General features: G+C 41.2%; 1 protein-coding gene across 2 annotated transcripts in view; it reads right to left on the bottom strand.

Annotated features, from left to right (window-relative positions):
• The window catches only part of CSE1L (chromosome segregation 1 like), a 50,956-nt gene that overhangs the window by 1,907 nt on the left and 32,313 nt on the right, over window positions 1–16,736 (bottom strand). For both annotated transcript variants that reach the window (XM_032142283.2, XM_058432909.1), the window contains 10 exons: window positions 16,419–16,480; window positions 10,832–10,968; window positions 9,604–9,707; window positions 6,553–6,650; window positions 5,257–5,407; window positions 4,908–5,116; window positions 3,818–3,915; window positions 3,635–3,720; window positions 2,537–2,618; window positions 387–533 (listed from right to left, as the gene is read on the bottom strand). In XM_032142283.2, the coding sequence (XP_031998174.1) occupies window positions 387–533; window positions 2,537–2,618; window positions 3,635–3,720; window positions 3,818–3,915; window positions 4,908–5,116; window positions 5,257–5,407; window positions 6,553–6,650; window positions 9,604–9,707; window positions 10,832–10,968; window positions 16,419–16,480 (1,174 nt within the window). The remainder of the gene's footprint in view (window positions 1–386; window positions 534–2,536; window positions 2,619–3,634; window positions 3,721–3,817; window positions 3,916–4,907; window positions 5,117–5,256; window positions 5,408–6,552; window positions 6,651–9,603; window positions 9,708–10,831; window positions 10,969–16,418; window positions 16,481–16,736) is intronic.

Below are 16,736 nucleotides of genomic sequence, written 5' to 3' on the forward strand. Positions count from 1 at the left end.
TGCTCAGAGACACAAAATTACAGACTCATAGTCTCAAGAATAAAAGGGGATCTTTGAAATTAAGATGGTTCTTTTCTTGGCTTATTCAGTTCTTCCCCTTAAAGATATGTCAGTTTAGTTGGGCTTCTGTCATAAAATTGTCTTAGAGATCACCTAGATCAGACTCTTAAAGGGGTCCATGAATCCCCCTGAAAAAGAACCAGGAAACAAGATCATTCTAGGCCCAGAAGGATCCAGAAATCATGTCTTGGATCTGATGGTTGCTTGTGGAGAAGCTGAGATCGGACCAAAATTCTCTTGGCCCCCAAGAGAATAAGCTTTGTTAATTTTCCAGTCATATTGGAAAGAAGCTATAACTTACAAAAACATTAAAATGAAGTACTTACCACAGCTTGGTATACTCAGTGTCCATCATTGGGGGACATTCTGTTAGTAATTTGGTTATGCCAACCGCACAGATCTTTTTCTCTACATTTCCAGATACTTTCTGAATTTCAGGAATAATAATTTTTTCCAAAACCATTCCAAACATTCTATTAAAGCAAAATAAATCAACTCAGTATTAGATTATCACTATAATGAAATAGTAAAATGCTTAGATGTTATTTAGTTACTTCTTATAATAAATTACTAAATAACAAGACTGCTGTTTTTGATCAGCTGAAGACACTGAAAGTCAAAACATAAAAAAACCCCATCACACCCTCTACCCTATAGCCAAATGCCATAATCTCCTTTTTTTTTTTTTTTTTTGAGACGGAGTTTCGCTCTTGTTGCCCAGGCTGGAGTGGAACAGTGCGATCTCAGCTCACTACAACCTCTACCTCGTGGGTTCAAGCAATTTGCCTGCCTCAGCCCCGAGTAGGTGGGATTACAGGTGCCCACCACCACGCCTGGCAAATTTTTTGTATTTTTAGTAGAGATGGGGTTTCATTATGTTGGCCAGGCTGATCTCGAACTCCTGACCTCAGGTGATCCACCTGCCTCAGCCTCCCAAAGTGCTGGGATTACAGGCGTGAACCACCATTCCTGGCCCTCTCTGCTTTTTTTCTTTAAAAATTACACCTAGCCAGTCTCCAAGAAAAAAAAAAAAAAGAGGAGCAAGGAGGAAAAAAAAGAATCACCCATCATCCCACCACCCAGAAACAACTAGTTTTAACATTTTTGGGTTATAAACTTCCCAACTGTCTTTGCTTACATACCTGCAGGTACATAAATGCTAATGGCTGTTTAAAATAATTCGGCCAATCATTCTATGTTGTTGCAAACATGCTAGAAGTGAAGTTTTCCGTAATTCTAAATGATGCAAAATCCTGTTTATGCGTTAATAGAATCAATTCTTTGAAGTGGAAATATGGCTCAAAGAATATGGCAATTCTAATGCTCTGGATAAAAAGTGCATATGTTTTGCTCTCTAGAAAGATCATGCTAATTCAGGCTCCCACTAGCAGTGCATGAGATTTCCTCAAAATCCCCTACTGCCGGAAGCCATGTTTACTGGTCTGCTTTCCAGAGTAATTCATTTTTTAGTCAATGTAGAATTTTTGAGACATAACTAAAGTACAGGGATCTCTAACTGTCCCCAAAGAAATGTTCCCTAAGAGTTGTTCTTTATCTTATCGTTGTAATTGTTTTATTCCCTACTAATGGGAAATGCCATCTAAATACATTCTTTGCATATATACCAGATAAGTCAAAAACAAAGTTAATTTATTGGTCCTAAGTATTTCTCGTATGAAAAATTCTGCTGTGTTTGCATTAGCAGCACATATACTAAAATTGGAATGATAGGAGAAGATTAGCATGATTTTTTTAAAAAGGGGGAAGGAAAATTCTGCTGTTAGGTTTTTTTAAATTATACTTTAAGTTCTAGGGTACATGTGCACAACGTGCAGGTTTGTTACATATGTATACGTGTGCCAAGTTGGTTTGCTGCACCCATTAACTCGTCATTTACATTAGGTATTTCTCCTAATGCTATCCCTCCCTCTGCCCTCCTTCCCCCTGCCCCCCACCCCACGACAGGCCCCGGAGTGTGATGTTCCCCGCCCTGTGTCCAAGTGTTCTCACTGTTCAATTCCCACCTATGAGTGAGAACATGTGGTGTTTTCTGCTTTTAGTTTTAATAAGGCAGGCTCCTGGAGACAACACTGACCATTTAACATAATATAGAACACTGGCTGTGGAGAATGCCAGTGTGTAGAGTACAGGGTCCTCTAATCTAGAGGATTAGAAAAATGATTCCAGGGTGTTTTTTCTTTTTTTGAGATGGAGTCTCACTATATTGCCCAGGCTGGTCTCAAACTCCTGAGCTTTCTCCCTCCTCAGCCTCCTGGAGTGTTGGGATTACGGGCATGAGCCACCACGCTGGGCCAGGATTACTTTTTCTTTACACCCAATACCTAAGAATATTTTGAAAACCATAGACACTATCTGCATACCAAGAACCACATCATCATCTATAAGACAGAGATACTGATTTGTACTAAAAAAAAGTCAGAACATTTTCTTCCTTTAAAAAATAATAAAAACTTACTTTGGTTGTATGCCATCAAATATTTCTTGTAGTGCTAGTGCCCCATATTTTATGCAATACAAATTAATAAAGACTAAAAAACCTGTTGAAAGAAGATGCAGAATATCAGCATAGAGAACTCACGCACTGAACTGGTAACTGATAAGTCTGCAAAATAAACCTATGCATAATCATTAACATCCAAAGGCTGTGGTATCAATACTTGCCTTCTAGTAAATAGAAAACTTGTCTTTCTATCATAGACCTTTACATGCTGTCTGTCTTTGATTTATATTTCCTTATAATATTCTCTCTATTGAAAAAATGTTTTGGTATCCAACCATAAACCAACCTCTGGAACACAGTATGACTGACACTAACTTAATGTTTGGAGAACACAAACATCTTAAAATATTTTTTTTCTTGTGAGAAGGTTTCACTCTATCACATAGGCTGGGTGCAGTAGCGTGATCACAGCTCACGCAGCCTTAACTTCCCAGGCTCAAGTGATCCTGCCACCTCAGCCTCCTGAGTAGCTGGGACTACAGGCACACACCACCATGGTTGGCTGTTTTGTAGAGACAGGGTCTTACCATGTTGCCCAGGCTGGTCTTTAACTCCTGGGCTCAATGAATACTCCCACTTTCACCTTCCAAAGTGCTGGGATTACAGATGAGAGCCACCGCACCAGGCCCTTAAAATATTTTTTTTTTTTTTGAGACAGGGTCTCACTCTGTCACCTAGGATGGAGTGCAGTGGGTGTGATCTTGGCTCACTGCAGCCTCAACCTCTGGGACTTAGGTGATGCTCCCACCTCAGCCTCCCAAGCAGCTGGGATTACAGGCACATGCCACCATGCCTGGCTAATTTTTTTGTACTTTTCATAGGGACAGGGTTTCACCATGTTGCCCAGGCTGGTCTTGAACTCCTAAGCTCAAGCGATCCGCCTCCCTTGGCCACCCAAAGTGCTGCGATTACAGGCATGAACCGCCACATGTGGCCAAGTATTTTTGCATAAAGTTTAAAATGGATAAAAAATGTATCTGCAACCATAAAGTCTAAGGGTTTTAGCTACCTTCTTTCATTACTTCTGCAGAACATCCAGATTATTTTACTTACTCTTGATAAACTTGGTTGTTTTGGAATTCTGAAGTCTCTGGAATAGCAGAATGAAGATTTGTTTCCTATATTGGTCAACTGATTCACTAAAGAATTAAAAAAAATCAACGGTATAAATTTAGCACTTTTCTGAGCACCTGACAAAATTTCTAAATAAATGCAGAAAGTTCTAGTCATACTCACGGAGGCATGTGCTCTATTATACTGTTTAGAAGATAAAAACCTTGGTGGTCATTTGCTTTGGATGCAATCAGCTTCTGAAAGACACCTAGTAACCCAGGCTGTTAAGAAATGAGAGCCAACAGAAAACAGTTAACAGGAATAATTATTCGAAAAGTTAAACATAATATATGTCTTAAAACAGAGTTCATACTGTAATAATCTATCCTTTTCTCTTTAATTATTTCTGAAACATATGGGGAAAAATTCCTCCCACATAGCCATTAAAGTAATTTTTTTTTTTTTTTTTTTGAGACGGAGTTTCACTCTTGTTGCCCAGGCTGGAGTGCAATGGGGCGATTTTGGCTCATTGCAACCTCTGCTTCCCAGGTTCAAGCGATTCTCCTGCCTCAGGCTTCTGAGTAGCTGGGATTACAGATATGTGCCGCCACACCCACCTGATTTTTATTTTTAGTAGAGATGGGGTTTCGCCATGTTGGCCAGGCTGGTCTTGAACTCCTGACCTCAGGTGATCCGCCCACCTTGGCCTCCCAAAGTGCTGAGATTACAGGTGTGAGCCACCACGCCCGACCAAAGTTAAGTTCTTAAAATCAACATGTTTGGCTCTGTTTTTAAAATTTTCAATCATGGATATAAAAAAAGGATATAGAATTCTAATAAAACATACCATAACATTTTCTACTAATTATTTCCCTTATTATTATTATTTTTTTAAGAGACAGGGTCTAGCTCTGTTGCCCAGGATGGAGTGCAATGGTGAGATCATGGCTCACTGCAGCCTTAAACTCCTGGGCTCAAGCGACCCTCTCACCTTAGCCTCCCAAGTAGACGGGACCATAGGCATGCTCCACTGTGTCCAGCTAATTAAAAAGCTTTTTTTTCCTTTGTAGAGATAGATCTCACCACGTTGCCCAGGCTGGTCTTAAACTCCTGGGCTCAAGGGATCCTCCCACTAGAGGCTCCCAAAGTGGTGGGCTTGAGCCACTGCCCCCAGCCTTAAATTTATTTTAAATAAAAAAATTTCAAACATCTGCCATCCCCAGTTTCTCCAAGCTACTTTATAAAATTACAGTTATATCAAAACCTGACTCACAATTTTGTCAGCCGCAGCACTTGCTATTGTGTTTGAACCACGTTCTAAGAATGCTTGGAGAAGCCTCACTAGAGCAGGAATATTTCCTGTTCTTTCCCAAAGCACTGGCTGAAGGAGATGAGGAAATAAGGCCATATAGGAAGACGGGATGTCATTTTTGTGTGTTTCCAGAAGCAAAGACATCACTTGAAAGACATACGGAATAAATTCTGTTGATAAAAGTAAAAACAGAGCTGTGAGCTTCAGAGGGAATGACTGACACAAAAGGCCCACATCGCTTAGGTAGGCTGCATTTTATAGCCATGTTAATTTTATTCCATTACAAAGAAAATAATTTCCGTTAACTTACCTTGCACATCATTTTGTAAGATTTCAGTAAACACCAAAAACAAAGCCTCTTCAAAATTTACAACAGCAGCAGGGTTAGCTTTGCAGGTTATTCTTATGGATAAACATATTGCTTCAAACATGTAGTGATTAAAGTGAGGTTTGCTTGGGTTCTGAAATTAAAAAAAAAAAGCTAATTATACTAATAATCCACACCTAACCTTTATAAAACACATTTAAAATAGAGGCCATCTTATTTTTTAAAAATCAAAACAAAAAAACACCAATTACACCAATCTAGTGCTTGTTCATTTGAATTTTTTTTTAATGGCCCAAAGTCCACCATGAAAAAAATACTTCAGAGTTACAGAGTTGCTTATACAAACCTCAGCTCCCAGAGCTGTAAGTAACTTGTCTTAAACCCACGTGCCCTTGCAGAGAAGAAATACTAAGTCCTAGTAATGCCACTAGCCTTAACTTCTGTGGGCCTCAATGTCTATGTCTACTGAGTGATGATCCCCCAAATGAGTAGTTTTTTATGTTCTTTTTAAGCAACAAAACCCCATTTTCCTTTAAACAAGTTCTTCGAAGGCTATTAGCATACAAATCTGACTCAATCAGAACATGAGATTGTATACATATGGGAGGCGGAGACTTAGGTTCCCTCCCCTCTCCATCCCTCAAGGCCCTAAGTGGTCCAAAGACCCTTAGTCCTAACTCGGTTGAACAATAATCACTCTGTTCTCCAAAATCCCTCCAACACTTCCTATGAATTGATCTAATTCTCGTAAGATCAAGAATAGCATCTAAAAAGGAATTCTGTCAGCCTTAAATGGATTTTTTATTTTCTAAAACTTAGTGTTAATAAACATGAATCTAAGTATCTGTAAAATTTTGATCAAAGAGTAAACTTTCCTTTTGAGAAATAAGAGTAAGGAAGAAAAGACAACACAAAGGATTTTAATCATCACTTCATAGAAGTCCAGGCAGCCTCTTTTATATCCATTTAGTGCAAAGCCTACTTAACTCCATTTAAGGTAATTTTGGATCATCTGCACTTTCTTTTTCTATAATAAACATGTTACTTTTGTTATGAGAATGAAAATGTATTCAAGCTTCTAGCATACACTTAAAGGTGACTGCTATTATGTCTCCAATCTAACAGCATGCCCACACTTTCAGAAAAGTCCATTAGCAGCTGGTCAGTAAGAATTCACAGACCTTCTCTAAAGCTTCACGTAATGCCAAAGAGTTCTGAGGCCCAAACAGTTTGGAGCAAATAAAAAAGGAACCCCACTTTCAAAATTGGCTCTATTACCTTACTAACAGCTAATAGCTTCTGTGTAAGCTGAGTGATGAGAGTAGGGATGTAGGGGATTATGGCTTCTTGTAGGAGAGAAAAACTTCTCATGATAGCTGTAAAATATAAAAACAGCAAAAACAAATAGAGTTTAGTCAAACTTCAGAATAAGAGAGCAACTGGGGGGAAAAAAAGCACACTAATTCATCAACTAAATTTTAAGATGCTTAGACAACCCCAAGATAGCTCTCTACATTTAAAAATAATCTAAATTTCCCTTCCTTTTAAAATTAGGACAGGGGTTGGCAACAAAATTTAGCTGGGAAATACTGAGTATTTCTAGAAGGCTCAAGGTTTAAAAAATAATTAACTAACGAGGTTGACTAAGAGGAAGAAACAGTGAGCTGACATGAATGGAGCAGGTGAGTCTGAGAGAGAACTGTTTGGGGTCTCTTTCTCTTAGAAATCAGTAGCAGAGGCCATGCTTGGTGGCTCACACCTGTAACCCCAGCACTTTGGGAGGCCGAGGCTGGCGGATCACTTGAGGCCAGAGTTTGAGACCAACCTGGCTAACATGGCGAAACCCATCTCCATCAAAAATAGCAAAATTAGGCCGGGTGCGGTGGCTCACGCTTGTAATCCCAGCACTTTGGGAGGCCGAGGCGGGCGGATCACGAGGTCAGGAGATCGAGACCACGGTGAAACCCCGTCTCTACTAAAAAATACAAAAAAATAGCCGGGCGTGGTGGCGGGTGCCTGTAGTCCCAGCTACTCGGAGAGGCTGAGGCAGGAGAATGGCGTGAACCCGGGAGGCGGAGCTTGCAGTGAGCCGAGATTGCGCCACTGCACACTCCAGCCTGGGTGACAGAGCAAGACTCCGTCTCAAAAAAAAATAACACACTAGACCTGCAATTCAAAACAGCAAAATTAGCCAGGTATGTGGTGCACGTCTGTAGTCCCAGCTACTTGGGAGGCTGAGGCATGAGAATCGCTTGAACCTGGCAAGTGGAGGTTGCAGTGAGCCAAGATCATGCCACTGCACTCCAGCCTGGGAGACAGAGCAAGACTCTCTCTCTCTCTCAAAAAAAAAAAAAAAAGAAAGAAAAAAGAAAAAAAAAGGAAAAAAAAAGAAATCAGCATTAGAAAATGTTTAGCCCTAGCCTAAAGGAAACACGATCACAAACTACAGGAAACTGAAAGAGAAAATTGCCTATCCACCTCCCTCAAAAAAAAGAGAGATTAGGAGCCTAAAAAAATTCTAAAAATACATGTAAAGCCACAGAGAGTCCAAATTGCAAAAATACTGCTCAAAAGACCATAAATGGGTTAAAAATAGGAAGCATGGGAGAAAAATAAATTTGTCAGCTAAAAATGTATGAAAGCTCTCTTTCCACAAATAACATTTCCAAAATAAATGTTTACTAAGCAGAGCCCCAAATACATGCCAAGCACAAAGGACAGAAAGCTATCTGCTCTTGCCTCCTGAACTTTGCACATGTTTCCTCCTCTACCATAGCCAAAGACTCATCCACCCTTCAACAGATTGCTACCTATCCCTTACACCTAACATTTGGTTAGGTCATATCTCAGCTCAGATATCACTTCCTAGAGAAAATCCTTCCCTGACCTGGGTTAAAAGGGTTAGAGGATAAATTGGTGCTCCTCCACTAGGCTGGCGCAGAATTATTTCATTCACTCATACAACCGTACAGAGAAGGTATTACATACTGTGTATTTTTACATACCCTAAAAACACAGTAATGAAGATTACAGACTAGTTAGCTGCTCTCATAGAAATGGACATTAAGGCCGGGCACAGTGGCTCACACCTGTAATCCCAGCACTTTGGGAGGCCGAGGCGGATGGATCACCTGAGGTAGGGAGTTCAAGACCAGCCTGACCAACATGCAGAAACCCTGTCTCTACTAAAAATACAAAATTAGCTGGGCGTGGTAGCACACGCCTGTAATCCCAGCTACTCGGGAGGCTGATTCGCTGAGGCGAATCGCTTGAACCCAGGAGAGTGAGGCTGCAGTGAGCTGAGATTGCGCCATTGCACTCCAGCCTGGGCAACAAGAGTGAAACTCCATCTCCACAACAACAACAAAAAAAAGACATTAAACAACATTTAATCACACAATTATACATCATTGTTGGGGGAAGGATTGTGTTGGAAACATACACCCAGATACACACATCCACTCTAGGATTTCTGATCCAGACTAGAAGGATCAGGGAGTTTCTCTGAAAAGTGCTTCCTACGACCCAATGCGCTAGGCTTTTGGGATGCGACAGTGAAAAACACTGAGACTGTCTCTAAATTCAGAGCTGGCATCAGGACACCCAACTAATGTAGTGCCTGGTGGATGGATACATCAGCCTGTGTCCTTGGCAGTATGTAAGAAGACACGATTTGTGTAGAGTCTACCACAGGCACCCACATTTCACCCCTACCTAGGTGAGCATGCAGTTAATAAATGTTGCATGATCTCTTCTTTGCCTTAAAGAAACTCAATCTAGGGAAGGAAAAAAAGGCTTTACTACATTTTCTGTAATGAGAGGTTCCATATCAAATTAAGATTGCTGTTGGCCAGGTGCAGTGGCCTCTAATCCCAGCACTATGGGAGGCTCAGGCAGGCAGATATTTGAGGTCAGGAGTTTGAGACCAGCCTGGCCAACATGGCAAAACCCTGACTCTACTAAAAATACAAAAATTAACCGGGCATGGTGGAGTGTGCCTGTAATCCCCAGTTACTCGGGAGGCTGAGGCAGGAGAATCGCTTGAACCCAGGAGGGAGAGGTGGCAGTGAGCTGAGATCAAGCCACTGCACTTCAGCCTGGGCAACAGAGAAAGGCTCCATCTCAAAAAAAAAAAAAAAAAAAAAAAAAAAGATTACTGTTAATAGTAAACAAGATAATGTTTTTCATTTTGAAATATCTAAACTAACTTACTACTTGGTAAACATTATCTGGTTCATAGACTGTATAACCTGAAGTATAACTCAGAGTGCTCACCCTCACAATCTGAGATTGGATACCTGTAGTCTGCACACCAAGGAAACAGCCTACCTTTCATAATATATTCATTTTCTGAAGAGCCAGGAAGTGTGAGAGCTTTGAAAAGGTTTGTTAGCAGAATCTCAACAAACGGCGCGATTTCTGCAGCTGTAAAGCTATAGATGAAAAAACAGCTTTCAGTCACTACCAACTCTTGAGCTTGTCACTGCGGATTACCCTTGGCAACCACTATGTCACCCTTCTCAGCATAAAACTGAGTCATCTCCCACCACTGACAATTGATAGACAGTTTAGGAAAATAATTTTTTTTACATGTGCTCATGTTAGGCTCCTAAGAAGGCACATCGAGAACCAAACACAACTGAACCAAAAAACCAGCTAAACCCAACAACATCTAAAGTTGAAACAGTTGTCCCTGGTTTGTATCTATTACCACTGAGAACAGAACTCAGAATCTCAGGGGCCTCTGTCATTTATTTTGTTTTTGGAGGTGGAGCAAGATTCAGAACCTTTTTCTGCATAAATTCTGGGCCTGAATATAGGTACTGGCTTGACTCACCTCAAAGGATGTCCCTTCTACCCTTAAGTGGCCACTGAGAGTATCTGTACTTCAAGTTCTTGATGAAGGAAAGAACCTAGAACCGTTTTCCATCTCTTACCCAAAGCTCAGTTTCAAGAAATAATACTGTTGAATAGTGGCCTGAAAGACATGCAGACCATCCATTCCTCTACATTTCATCCTTGGTTCAGGCCAGAAGAGCTATTTTCTTGGCCCCTAGTGAATTACTTTCATTCGGTTAGGTCATATCTCAGAAGTAAGTGACATTACGCAAATAGCCACATGAAAATAACTGTTACATGATGTTGCTGAGAACACTACTACTACTACTGTACAGTATTCTCTGCTTTAACTTTTATGTCATAGACCCTGTGAAAATTTTAACTCCCCAAGTTTCCCTCTTTGCCTTGGCTGCTAAGAGACTCCAAATAAAATTTGGAGTTTCTTGAACTACTATATAGGATCCTTTGACACACATTTCTGTTTATTAACTTTATCCCAGTTATTTTCCTTGGCTCCAGTTTATTTAATTGTATTGTCATAATGCAGCTATTTTAGTAAGCAGCCTCAAATCCTTTTAGAATGAGACAGAGTATAAAGGAATAAAAAGCAGACATTTGTTTTCCTACTAGTGAAATTATGAAAACATTCAGACGTATCTTTGACCAGCACAGTACAGCCCCTACCCCAGGCTAAAAAACTTTAGAATGAAATACTCACAGAGTGGCATTGTTAGGCCCTCGCATAGTAAAGAGCCGTTCAAGAGCATGAGCTGCGTAAGTATGAACAACAATACTTTCAGCTTGAAGATGATTAATCAAGAGAGGAATCGAGACTAAAAGATGTTCTTTTGGCACCTAAAAAACACAATAATACACATGCTCTAAATGCAATGATTCCATATTTGAGCAAAAGACAATTGGAAGAGAAGGGCTTGTTGATTTAAATAACAATTTGCTATTTTTAAGCTCTGTTATAATAGGAGATGATGCTGCCCAGAAATCAAAACTTTTACTTGCACATAATGGTGCAATTTCCACTTTCTAAATTCTCCTTTTCAGAGCACAAAACTATGAAGATAACATCTATGAGGATAAATCAACATACCATAAAATAATAATATCACAGAGAAGCAGACTAAGATTTCACCAAACTTAAGAATCATCACTAGTAGATATTTCTTGAAAAAGTTATTTAACCTTTTTGTGTCTCATTTTTTGTTTTCTTCCCACCCCCAAAAAGCAACAAATACAAGAACAATCTTCATTAAAAACCTCTAAATTTGAAACATTCATTAGTCTAAACTAGAAAAGCCTGCTGGGTGTGGTGGTTCATTCCTGTCTATAATCCCAGTACTCTCGGAAGCCAAGGTAGAACAATTGCTTAAGCCCAGGAGCTCAAGACCAGCCTGGGCAACATAGAGAGACCCCATCTCTATTAAAAAAAAATTAAATAAAAAATTAGCTGGGCATGGTAGTGAATTCCTGTAGTCCCAGCAACTTGAGAGGCTGAGGTAACTGGATCGCTTTAGGCACTAAATGAATAACTCAAAAATGATGTTAGGCCGGGCACAGTGGCTCACGCCTGTAATCCCAGCACTTTGGGAGGCCCAGGCGGATGGATCACGAGGTCATGAGATCGAGACCATTCTGGCTAACATGGTGAAACCCCGTCTCTACTAAAAATACAAAAAATTAGCCAGACGTGGTGGCATGCGCCTGTAGTCCCAGCTACTCAGGAAGCTGGGGCAGAAGAATCACTTCAACCCAGGAGGCGGAGGTTGCAGTGAGCCGAGACTGCACCACCGCACTCCAGCGTGGGCAACAGAGCAAGAAAAACTCCCCAAAAAAAAAAAAAAAAAAGATGTTAGTCTCAAAAAAAAAAAAAAAAAAAATCTTAAGGACAAACAGTCATGATGTAGCTGGGTATGGTGGAGCATGCCCGTAATCCCATCAACTAGGGAGACTAAGACAGGAGGAGCGCTTGAGTCCAGAACTTCCTGGCTGAAGTAAGCTATGATTGCACCACTGCACTCCAGCCTGGGCAACAGAGCAAGACTCCATTCTCAAAATAAAACAGAAAAGGCCGGGCACGGTGGCTCACGCCTGTAATCCTAGCACTTTGGGAGGCCAAGGCGGGTGGATCACAATGTCAGGAGATCGAGACCATCCTGGCTAACATAGTGAAACCCCGTCTCTACTAAAAAATACAAAAACAATTAGCCAGGCATAGTGGCGGTCGCCTGTAGTCCCAGCTACTCACGAGGCTGAGGCAGGAGAATGGCATGAACCCAGGAGGCAAAGCTTGCAGTGAGCCAAGATCGTGCCACTGCATGACTTGATCGTGTCACTGCACTGAGGACAGAGCGAAGACTCCGTCTCAAAACAAAGAAACAAATAAAAAACAGAAAAATGAAACCCATAGTATGATGTCATTTATACAAACAAAAATTTAAAACCTAGGCCAGGCGTGGTGAATCACGACTGTAATCCCAGCATTTTGGGAGGCCAAGGCGGGTGGATCACCTGAGGTGAGGAGTTCGAGACCAGCCAGGCCAAGATGGCGAAACTCTGTCTCTACCAAAAAATTGCTGGGCGTGGTGGTGGGCACCTGCAGTCCCAGCTACTTGGGAAGCTGAGGCAGGAGAGTGGCTTGAACCTGGGCAACAGAGCAAGACTCCATCTAAAAAAAAAAATTAAAACCTACAGCATACTAAATAATTTCTGCAGAAACATAAACACGTAGTGAAAGTATAAAAAAAGCATGGCTTGAACCTGGGCAACAGAGCAAGACTCCATCTAAAAAAAAAAAAGAATTAAAACCTACATGATACTAAATGATTTTTGCAGAAACATAGTAGTGAAAGCGTAAGAAAAGCACTTCCATGGGTGTAAAATACACTGAATTCATTACAGTAATTACCTATAGAGAGAAATGGACTGACTGGGCAGGGAGCACCTGGAGTACCTCCACTGTATATGTATCTATAAATAAATATGGCCTGGAGTTTTAAGATTTGTGAGGATTATTTCAGTAATCATCATACTGTTTTATTCCTGCTTGTGTGTTTAAAATATTTTGCAAGACGGCACCATTGTTACTGGGCAAAGACATCAAAGGAATAAGATGAGTGTACATTTTGATTTTTTTCTCAGTACAATTAAAGTGACCTAGGCGTTAATAATCAGAAGAAAAACTACATGTTCTCTAAAAATTAAGACCAATAATCAGATAGAAAAATGGGCAAAAGAATATGAATTCACAGTTCACAGGAAATGAAAATGGACCCTTCAAATGGAAAGATGCTTAACTGAACTCAAAATAAAACAAATGTAAATTAAAACTGCAATGAGATACCATTTAAGATTGGCAAAATCCCAACATTGTCTAACTGGGGAAGCAGGTATTCTCTATAGTTTTTCTCAATCGATTTTTTAAAAGTAATGCAATATGGCTGGGTGTGGTGGCACGTGCCTGGGTTCCAGCTACTCAGGAGGCTGAAAGTGGGAGGACTGCTTGAGCCCAGGAGTTCAAGGCTGCAGTGAGCTGTGGTCAAGTCACTGCACTCCAGCCTGGGCGACAGAATGAGACCCTGTTTCAAAAAATATAGAAATGGGCCAGGTGTGGTAGCTCACGCCTATAATCTCAGCACTTTCAGAGGCCGAGGCAGGGGTGGATCACCTGAGGTCAGGAGTTTGAGACCAGCCTGGCCAACATGGTGAAACCCTGTCTCTTCTAACAATACAAAAATTAGCTGGGCATGGTGGCAGGCACCTGTAATCCCAGCTACTCAGAAGGCTGAGGCAGGAGAATCACTTGAACCTGGGAGGCGGAGGCTGCAGTGAGCCGAGATCGCACCACTGTACTCCAGCCTGGGCAACAGAGCGAGACTACCTCTCAAAAAAAGAGAGAGAAAGAAACAATAAACTAAGTAAAAAATATAAAAAATTAACCAAGTGGTGTGGCACACACCTATAGTCTTGGCTACTCAGGGAGGCTTAGGCAAAAGGGTCGCTTGAGCCTACAAGTTCAAGGCTGCAGTGAGCTATGATCATAGTAGTTCACTCTAGACTGGGCGACAGACAGTGAGACCTTGTCTCAAAAATAAATGAATAAGGCCAGGCGCAGTGGCTCACGCCTGTAATCCTAGCACTTTGGGAGGCCGAGGCAGGTGGATCGCCTGAGGTCGGGAGTTCAGAACCAGCCTGACCAACATGGAGAAACCCCGTCTCTACTAAAAATACAAAATTAGCCAGGAGTGGTGGTGGATGCCTGTAATCCCAGCTACTCAGGAGGCTGAGGCAAGAGAATCACTTGAACTCGGGAGACACATGTTGCAGTGAGCTGAGATTGTTCCATTGCCTGGGCAACAAGAGCGAAACTCGTCTCCAAAAAAAAAAAAGAATAAAACAAAAATAAACAAATCAATAAAATGGCAAAATTTCTATTATGTAAAGTATATCTCAATTTTTAAAATGCTATTTAAAAAATGTTGACAATGTAACGTTCTCCTTCATCTGAATCCACTGATCTGTCTTAACATCACTAAAAATGGATAACCAGGGCCAGGCGTGATGCCTGATGCCTGTAAATCCAGCTACTTGGGACGCTGAGGCAGGAGAATTTGCGTGAACCCGGGAGGCGAAGCTTGCAGTGAGGAGAAAAAAAAAAAAAACAACCAGAACAGACATTGTGTATATCCTGATAAAATGAAACAAAGTATACCTGTGATGCTTTCTTGTGTCACCCCCGACCAAGGAATCTAAGTCTAATCAAGCCCCCAGATTTACCAATATAGAAATATGGGGACTAGAGGGACAGCATAAACTTCAGGAGACCCTTGAACAACACAGGTTTGAGTCTTGCTCTGTTGTCTAGGCTGGAGTGCAATGGCACGATCTTGGCTCACTGCAACCTGCGCCTCCTGGGTTCAAGTGATTCTCATGACTCAGCCTCCCGAGTAGATGGGATTACAGGCATGTGCCACCACACCCAGCTAATTTTTGTATTTTTAGTAGAGATGGGGTTTCGTCATGTTGGCCAAGGTGGTCTCGAACTCCTGACCTCAAATGATCTGCCTGCTTCAGCCTCTCAAAGTGTTGGGATTACAGGCACAAGCCACCGTGCCTGGCTGGATTTGTTTTAGACCAAATGCAAATAGAAAACACAGTATTCCTGGGATGCAAAATCTGTATGTGGAAGGCTGGCTTTTCATATATGAGGATTCCACAGGGCCAAATGTGGGACCTAAGTATGCATCAATTTTGGGATATTCAGGCGTCCTGGAACCAATATCCCTTGAATACTGAGGGATGACTGTATACCATTAGGATGCAATCAGCCAAAAGTAAAATGTGAGACAGTCTCTAAGATAAATGAGTGTTTTCTCCAACAACAAGCATAAGAAAGGGTAGAGGCCAGGTGCAGTGGCTCACGGCTGTAATCCCAGCACTTTGGGAGGCCAAGGCTGGTGGATCGCCTGAGGTCAGGAGTTTGAGACCAGCCTGGCCAACATGTGGAAACCCCATCTCTACTAAAAATACAAAAAATTAGCCAGGCGTGGTGGCAGATGCCTGTAATCCCAGCTACTAGGGAGGCCGAGGCAGGAGAATCACTTGAACCTGGAAGGCAGAGGTTACAGTGAGCTGAGATCACGCCACTGCATTCTAGCCTGGATGACAGAGTGAGATCCGTCTCAAAAAAATAAAAATAAATAAATAAATAAATAAAAGGAGAGGAAGGCAGTTGGGTGCAGTGGCTCACACCTGTAGTCCCAGCACTTTGGGAGGCCGAGGTGGGCAGATCACCTGAGGTCAGGAGTTTTAGACCAGCCTGGCCAACATGGGGAAACTCCGTCTCTGCTGAAAATACAAAAAATTAGCTAGGTGTGGTGGCAGGTGCCTGTAATCCTAGCTATTCGGGAGGCTGAGACAGGAGAATCACGTGAACCCAGGAGATAGAGGTTGCAGTGAGCCAAGATGGTGCCACTGCACTCCAGCCTGGGTGACAGAATGAGACTCCATCTCAAACAAAAAGCGGGAGAGAAGGACTTCTCTATTGTAAATTAAGAGACTTAAGGGACAATCAACTGTAAGCAATGTGTAGACATTATCTAGATACCAATTCTATTATTGCAAAAAGACATCTGAGGAAAATTAAGCATGGTCTAAAATTCTAAGTTATAAAGAAATCACTGTTAATTTTGTTAGATGTGGATATAAAATGACTGCACAGTAGACGAGAAGGTGGTACATAATAAAACTCTTAAAGACATTAAGTGGCGTGTAACAAATAAAAAGCTACTTACTTGATTTCTAAAAATCATAATATATTTGATACCGTCAGCTTTAAGGACAGGAAATTCATTCACTATTAAAAAAACAGAAAGCCATCGTTACTTAAGTGGTAAGGATCATTACTTCCAAATTAGTGACATCATCAGAGTTATAAAAAAAGACAAAATGTCAAGTAATTAAAGCACAGTTAATTATATTATGATTTACTATTTAGCCATTAATTTTGGTAGGATTATAAATAATTTTATTTTTCCCCATGCCTGTTTCATGACGAAGGAACACATATTATATAATTGAGTAAAAATGAGCTGGACCATGCATCGGTGAGC

The sequence above is a fragment of the Hylobates moloch genome, unplaced genomic scaffold (genome assembly GCF_009828535.3).
Source record: "Hylobates moloch isolate HMO894 unplaced genomic scaffold, HMol_V3 SCAFFOLD_21, whole genome shotgun sequence".
Taxonomy (NCBI): domain Eukaryota; kingdom Metazoa; phylum Chordata; class Mammalia; order Primates; family Hylobatidae; genus Hylobates; species Hylobates moloch.